Below are 8792 nucleotides of genomic sequence, written 5' to 3' on the forward strand. Positions count from 1 at the left end.
TATTCTTGTTTGAAAAAATAATTACAATACTTTACATGGATTTAGAAAACTGAAACTTATTAGAATGCTCAAAAATGTATATTTATGAATTCATCCTGAAGAGCAGTTTTGAAATATCACAATCACAAAAGTGCTGATTAAAGGAGCATAAACAAAGAATGAATGATATAATAGTTATCTAAAAAGATTATTATTTAGTAGAAAAATATTTTTAAATTTTAATCTTTCTTCTTGCTTATTAAATAGTATAGTAGAATAGTAGAATCTCCATCAACCAACATCCACAAGGATTGGTAGATGCCAAATAAATGTATCAATAGTTTCTGGTTGCTTGAGAGATGCTATTAAAAATAGGCCTAACTAATACTATACCAAATACTATGCAATAGCATATCATAAACTCTGAACTGACTTGATATTAGTATTGAAATACAGTAATTAAAAGCAAATTAAGACAAATAAAGACAAACTTAACTTAATGTAAGTTATTATAAAAACAGTTTTATGCATTTTAGTTAAATGGGAGTGAAAGACAATCATGTGATGTGTGAAGCATGGGCTTGCTCATGGCACAGTGCACCAAGTTTAAATTTACATTTCCATTACATATTGATTTTACTTTAAGTTTTACTTAAAGTATTATTTCTTTGATTTGTTTACCGGTGCTTGAGTTCTGGTTAATGAAGAGTCTACTGTAATCATCATGTCATATATAATGATTAAAAATTCTCTTATTATTGATATAATTTCAAATCATTTATTTAGTCTTTTGAAACTCATCAAAAATTGTTTCAGAAGTGATAGCTATTGATCCCTAATAAAAATAATCAAATAAGATTTTTATTAGAAATATTTTACAAATAAAGAATTACTATAATAGTTATTGTAATTGAGATAAGACAGTATAACTGTAGATTTCTTCATACAAGTAAACTATATAAAAATATTTTATATTGAAATAAAATTTCTCCTCTGATTAAACACTTTTTGAAGTTCTGAAGTCAGCCAATAGTGAAAGATATTTGAATACTTCAAGCATTCAAAACATTTGGCATTCAAGATTTGCACTGTTTAGAGAGAATTGGTTTTTGATCATCTCACCACAAAACATTTGATTTAAATTACTTTTGTTAGTTTAATATAGTTAAAAATTATTATTTTTTGATATTTTAATTAGTTTTTGTGTTATTTTCATTATAATTTTGTTTATTTGTTGTATAAAGTATCTTTACTGAAATAAACATATTTCAACTTAAACTGTTAAAACATATATAGTATATACACAGGATCAGATCAATGAATGAGACAATCAGATGACTGCCTCAAGTGGCAATATGAGCAGTCAAAACATTCAAAAAAAAATATATATATATATATAAATAAAAACAATAAGCCAAATACAATGAAGTTCTGTAAATGCACTTTAAAGTTTATAAATAGTTCATACAAGAATGCCAGAGCTAGAAGTGTTCTCAACCGTTGGCAACCGTTCTGCAAGCAAGATTGGCAAAAATTAGTTTTGTCTCAGATGTAAGTTACCATCAAGCTAGCACTGTATATATACTGGCTTGATGATAACTTGCATCTGAGGCAAAACTCTAAAGTGCATTTATGGAACTTCACTGTATTTCTCATACTGTATAGAAAAAACTATTTGACCAAATGCAACCAAATTTAATGTGCATACTTTTCTGACTATGAAACCAGATAAAATTTAATGTTCCATATCATATCATCACTTATGCCACAGGAAAAAAAAGAAGTCAGAGTTACATTTATTAAAACAGTGTAAATGAGCATCCCCATTTTACCATATCCCAATATAATGCCAAACTTACCTAATACTAAAAAATTAATTTGAATGAATCATCCACTATCTACATAACGTGAGTACTGCTAAAATTATTCCACCTCACTAATACCAATTTTCCCCAACAAACACCAGTTTATTTTTTAGCAGTTTTTAACTTTTATTTGTGTATTTATACTTCAAAAGAAGGTAAAATGTAGGTCTCTATAGAATTTTGAACGTTAAAACTGAGCTGTGGGTATGTTGAGTATATTCTTGACAAAGGCACAAACAGGAATTAAACACTACAGATAGAATGACAGATCCAATGGAGCCGACATAATGGGTCAGAAGTAATTCACTAGTTCAATTCTTTACATTCTGAGGAGATAATAACTTTCTCAATTTGCAAAGTTCCTAGAAATAGAATTAAGAAGGCAACCAGAGATGATAATATAAAAGAATATAAAAACAGGTCTGTGAAACTTTACTGTCTTAATCTCTAAATATGCTGTGCTTATGATATCCACTAAAAGAACTATGCTGACCTTTTGGATAAAGCTCTCTTTTGAGATTTGTGTTTAAAAGAGCCAATATCTGAAGGCAACTCAGCAAGCTTTTGTGGAAAAAATACAAATAGCAAAGACTGAATTGAAAGACTGAAATGAATGAAAACATCTTGCAAGCATGAACAAGATGGTTACAAGAACCAAGTGCAAAATTAAGCACTTTTCTTGGTACATATGAACTGAGAAATGTGTATAATATGGATAAAAGGCTTGCTTTATTTAATGTAGCCAGTTAAGACCATTTCATCTGTACTCAAAAAGGGTTAAAAGGAAGCAAAAGACAAGATCATATCAGTGTTTAATGCAAACACTGATGGAAGTGACAAGAGAACAATAACAGTTATTGAAATAGCTTTAAAACTAAGATGCTTCAAAAACTTCAATCCAAGTCTTTATGTAAACTATCAACATAACAAAAAGACATGGATGACATCGATTGAGTTCAACTACTGACTAAAAGAATTCAACAAAAACATAAGGCAATCCAACAACAGTAGGAAATGGTAATTTTCTACTACTGTTGGATAATACTCCTTGTCATAAAATATAAATGCTAAGCATATCAAGATAGAAATAAAGCAATGAAATTTAAGGAATAAATTCTATCTTTGGATGCTGAAATCATCAAATGTTTTAAAGCATATTATTGATGGCACCAGCTCAAGCACATCATTAATTTGATTAATAATGACAAGCAAATAGATGTGATCATAAGAGATGATAGTAAAACAATTTGACTTCAGAAATAATCTGAAACTGTTGGAGCTACAGCTGGTTTAATTCAATTCTCAAATCTTGTTGATGAGGATAATATAGCAGAAGACCTTTAAAACAGTTATCCAATCTGTAAACCCTTGTTCCAATAGATCATCCATTAACAATAGAAGGATTGCTGATAGTCACAAATCAGAATTATTTTCCTTGATCTGTATCTTTTACTCCCTACAGATTGTAGCTCTCATAGGTTCTTGTCATAAAACACACCAACATATGAAATCAAATTTTAGTTTAAGACAGAACAAGCTATTTTGTTTTCATTCGGTATTGATCTCTTAAGATTGGACTCAATAATGGAATCCTAAAACCTTTACTCCTCTTTGAATTTGGCATTCTCTTCAGAATAAAAGCACATCATTTCTCCTTAAAAAGTAAATCCCAATTTTCCGTCAAACATTTTCACATGCTTCCTGCTTATTTTTTCAAAAGTACATCTGAAATTCATAATTATAAATAAATCATTTTGAATTTAAAGCATATGAACATTCAATACTTTCATATGATCCTGACACTGACATTTCTTATGCAAGTCAAAAGAAGTACAGGAACATATAGGAGAGTAAAAACAGCATCTGCTAAATAAACATAGTTGCAGAGGAAAGACCAAGAAGCAAACCAAATAGTAAATTATATGTTAAATATGCCAAAATGAATCATATGCTTAAAGCAAGTGTGAAAGTCTAATTTTATCATTTTCCTTTTGTGTCTCTATGCATGCCATGAGGGCATGTTACTCATAACAACACGGCAGATATATAGCAATTGATTTGTATGTGCTTTTGTTATATGTGTTCTGAAATTGTCCAAAATATTTTTCATAAGTGATTGTCTGCTGCAAATGTTTACATACCTTTCTGTAACATTAAGAAAAAATAGAGAAATAAAGTAGCAAATTGTTACAAGCTGTAATATTTTCCCTATATTGTTATAACATTTATTTATATCTCATTATGTAATATTTCAAATTAACTGAAATAAAAACCTGAATATATAATTTGTAATTAAAAAAAACTTATATAAATTACATTTTAGAATCATTTCAAATAATTATCTTTTACAATCAACAAAATTTTGTCTTATTATGATAGATTGATATTACTTACATAATAAACTTATTAAATAGTGAACTGCATTTCCTAATCACTCTGGCTGTACGAGATTCTTCTTCTTGTGATCTACTAAATTCTAAACCATCATCCATTTTTCCTTCTTCAGACATAATAGCCTGTTAAATTTATAAAAAAAAACTTAAAACAATCTAAATAGTTTTTAAATTTCTTGTTGACAAACTCACTGTCATATGAATATCAAGCTATGTTATGTGAGATTCTGAACCCTCCTTTTCCCCCAACTTTCATTGTGTACCAATTCCCAGGGAGTTTTGGACAATTAATTGATTAAAATTAATATGCAGTTAATTATAAAATGAAAAAACCCACTTTCTTTTTCCTCCACCTGCTGTTTCCATTGACCTCTAGCATGAAGATAAAAGATGATCAAATAACCTTACAAATCAACAATCTTTAATGTTGTTTTGAATAAGTTTCAGAGATAAATTCAAACATCTAATTATTGATAAGGAAAAATGCCAAAATCGGTTAAATTATGAGGTAAGAATAGTCAGAACACCTGGCAGTAAGTATCAATAACCTGGCTGAGTTGTCAAATTTTTATGGCCTGTATCAGCTGGACCAGTGACACATCCCAACTTTAGACCACATTAAATCAAAATCACCTGATTCTACTCCCATGCTCGGGGAGAATAAAAAGAGCTCGCACCCAATTGTCGCCAAAAACTGCCAACTTCTTGCTAGTCCACCTGTCAATTGTCTCTCCACTGATATCAAATCTCAGAAGACTTTGCCATCCGAGTTAAACACTTAACGAGGTATTATGTTAGTCAACTGTATGTAAACTCTCTCTCAGTCTTTAGTTTGTAAGTAGATAAATAGTCACTTAGAAATTTGGTCTCTAATTGGTTAATAGTCCCTCCCTGGAATAATTAACAGTTGCCTGGTTAAGAGGTCCTAATGAACCTCTTAACCAGACAACTGTTAATTATTCCAATTCAGATTGTCTCCATCTCTTGTAATCCTTTGTTTTTATATTAAACTTGTTAAGTTATTTAAATGTTTGCTTTATCTCATATATTGCTGACATCTTATCAACAACCTCGCTAACCCTTCCCATTCGTACTAACTGAAACCATCCACTGACATTGTAAGTAGTCATCAATGGACCAACATCGAAAAAAGGTTAAGCATCACACCTTCACCCCAGCTTCTCATAGTCACATTCAAATGAAGAAAATGTTTTGTTCTGATGATATAAAAATTCTTTTTGCATGCTATTTTATTATACAAGAGAAAGTTGGTAAATAATCACAAAAAGCTTATTTAAAAAACTAAAGTAAGTAAAAACTTGAAAATCATTTTTCATCACATTACTAAGTTTTCTTACTTCTCAACATAATCCCTCACCATTGTTAACGTATCTAATCATTTTATCTAAACCTCAATACCATCTGTATAAAAGTCTCGGGTCTGCTGTCTCACATGCCAAGTAACAGAGAAAAATATATAATCACGGCATAATTTACATCAATCAAAAGTGTATGACCTAATGAGTATCAATCAAAAATAAAAACACTAATTTTTTTCAAAGAACAAAATTATGAGAGTTTGAAAATAAGGTTTCCATTTTGATTGCTTTTTCATTCATATGCAAGAACAAATGTGTAATTAATATGTTTGTAGTGCATCATATTGCTTAAATAATGAAAATAATTACCTTTGTTATTGTGAAAATGCAGTTTTGATTCTTATCAAGGAATTTAACAGTTATTGCAAATTTTATAAAATTTTTTCAAACTATCCTAGCTTTTTCCTTTGAGAAAATCAGTGTTTTGATATTTGATTGATACTCATTAGTTCATGTACTTTCAATTGATGTAAATTATGCCATTATTATGCATTTGTTTCTCTGTTACTTGCTGTGTCAGCCATACACATAACTCACATTAAACATCTTATTACTTGAAAAACATTTGATTCCAAGATTTTTTTGTCTTGTCATCTCAATACTAAGTAAGATGTTGTAAGAACAGACCCATTCATTTCATTTTGCGTTCCTCTAAGTTCTTTTGACATCCCTTGTGCACTCACTTTACAGAAATCCAAACAATCATGCAGCCTCTACATCAATTACTGTGTAGACTAAACCAAGAGAACATCTTACACTGTCTACAGCTCAAATCATCATCTCCAACCTCTACAAGATTGCCTCTGTCACAATTTCATATGGCAATCAGAACAATCTTCATCATCAACTTTTGAATGTCCTTGAGAAAATTTATTGACACTGTAAACAGGAAACATTTCCTTGTGAATTTCCTTTACATGAACTGTACAGATATATGACACTTAGAGTCTACTACTGCAATTAATTAATGTAAATTGTGTTTCAGCTACAACCTAATAACACTTTTAGAAATTACTGCTATCTTTTACTATTACATATCAGTTTGTAACTTATTTAATGACTTTCTCTTGTATTTATATATTTTAATCATTACAGCGGTGCATTAGAAAAATAAAACAATTTTTTTTGTATATACATTGTATATAATATACTTGGAATTTACTTAAATATGTCAAAAGTTTCATTAAGAAAAAATAAAACTAAATGTAATAATAATTCAATTTTATTCAACTTATCACAATAATTTAGTGAAATGAGCAAAGTAGAAAATGTAAATTCTTACTTGTTTCTCTTCTACTTTTCCAACTCCTCGTTTTTTTGTTTCATATGTCTGCATGAAAAGTTCAACAGAAATATAAGAATAGGTATTTTTATTTAGAATATGCAAATAATTTAGAATATAATTAGCAGAACAAAATTTCTGAAAATTGGATTTGGTATGATAACTAAATCCTGGAAATTGTATACCTTATAGGATAACCAAAGACCTGTTTCTAAATGTTGAAGAAAAACTGTAGTATCACCATACTTTATAAGAGGTGACCCAATTACTTCTTCTTCTTTTTCATCTAAAATAATTTTCTTATCATCCTAGATAAAAACAAATTAAAATTGTATATTAAAAAATATAATTTTATAAAAGGAAAATCTTTACATTAAAAAGTATACTTTTGTTTGGCGAAGACAGAATGCAGTTGCTGCCACAGTTGCTTCTTCTCTGGAAACTAAACATACTTCTCTATTTTCAGTAAAACCCATATATCTTCCTGTTGTTATATGACGAACTCTTAAAGGATATCCCCAATTAATAAATCCACCAGCCCACCTGTATTTTAAACAAGCCTTTTAATTTTGTACACACAAATATTTATATCATTTATATTTATTATTATAAAAATAAATTATGAACTTTTACTATTCATTTGAAATAAACAATTACAGTTATATAAATTATTTTAAATATTTATCTAAGAATATTTTATTTTCTTTAATATATTTATTAATTTACTTACTTTGTCCTTACTAATTCTAGTCTCCATAAGGATCTAGCTTGATTAAGAACAGCNGCAATGATTTGTTAGTATTGATTAAAATTTGATCATGAGTACTAAAAGTTATTGATATATGAAATATATGTAAACTATTGATGGTTAAACATTAAAAGTTAGCAGTTAAACTGTAGCTAATTGTAATTAGGAATAAACATCTTGGCAATGTTAAATGTTGTTTACAATATTCTTATTTAAAACGTAAAATTTTTATTTCATTAAAAAATTATATTAATGTAAAAAAAAGGATTTTATAAAATCCATTATTCTTATTAAACAAATTATATCTGCTAAAACGAGCACAGTGTTTGATTCTACGATGATTGAATATTGTATTTATCTAGCAAATTACAGTTTATTCAGTTGTTAGCATAGATTAATAGAAATCATATCTATGTAAAATGTTGTTTACATGTAATAATTTGCTTTTTTATATTTTTATGATGTATTTAATATAAATTAATGTTTGTTGTACATTTTATCTTTAAATCACAGTTCTTATATTTATAGTCATTGTATTATATTTAATTATATTTTTAAATATTTTTATTTAAAGAAATCAAGTTGGAATTATTTTAGTCAACATGTCTGCTTCTGCAATTTATGTTCTTGATTTAAAAGGCAAGGTAAATAACACTTTTTATTGTCTATCATAAGTTTTTATTGAAATTTATAGAAAATATGATTCGGAAAAGATAAAATTTAATTAAATGAATTTAATAAGTTAAAAAAATGACAGTGCAAACTTTTAAAATCATATTATGAGAAATCAGCAAATGTATTCAATGTTATATTAAGCTCTGAAAAAGATGTAATAAATAAGTTTAAATATTTTTTGCTTCTTGTAATTATTTATGTAATTAATCAGAAGAATATCACAACTAAATTTTATTAGTTAAAATTAAACAAAGATTATCACATCTTTTTTCTCCGGCAATTTTTATTTTGCAGACATTTTAAGGTTTATTAACATTGTTCTGTGTTCCAAATCCTATACCTTTTGGAATGTTCTTTCATAAGTCATATTTAAAAATGAAAGAACGTGTGTTCCACATCTAAAATGGTTTTTATCTGCTGTTCAGTAATGGCTTTATGCCTGAGGATTGGTGTATTAAACATCCATCTACT

The 8792-nt window shown here is 28.0% G+C and overlaps 1 protein-coding gene across 1 annotated transcript; it reads right to left on the bottom strand.

Annotated features, from left to right (window-relative positions):
• Window positions 1-4219: 4219 nt before the first annotated feature.
• On the bottom strand, window positions 4220-7680 carry LOC111616444 (ryanodine receptor-like). Its single transcript, XM_023357853.1, has 5 exons — window positions 7629-7680; window positions 7285-7441; window positions 7084-7206; window positions 6899-6946; window positions 4220-4360 (listed from the first exon to the last, which is right to left on the bottom strand). The coding sequence occupies exons 2-5, from the start codon at window positions 7372-7374 to the stop codon at window positions 4235-4237; spliced, it is 387 nt and encodes a 128-aa protein (XP_023213621.1). The 5' UTR covers window positions 7375-7441; window positions 7629-7680; the 3' UTR covers window positions 4220-4234.
• Between the last annotated feature and the right edge of the window lie 1112 nt (window positions 7681-8792).

The sequence above is a fragment of the Centruroides sculpturatus genome, unplaced genomic scaffold (genome assembly GCF_000671375.1).
Source record: "Centruroides sculpturatus isolate CEXI.00-Female unplaced genomic scaffold, Cexi_2.0 scaffold3379, whole genome shotgun sequence".
In the NCBI taxonomy this organism is placed as follows: Eukaryota; Metazoa; Arthropoda; class Arachnida; order Scorpiones; family Buthidae; genus Centruroides; species Centruroides sculpturatus.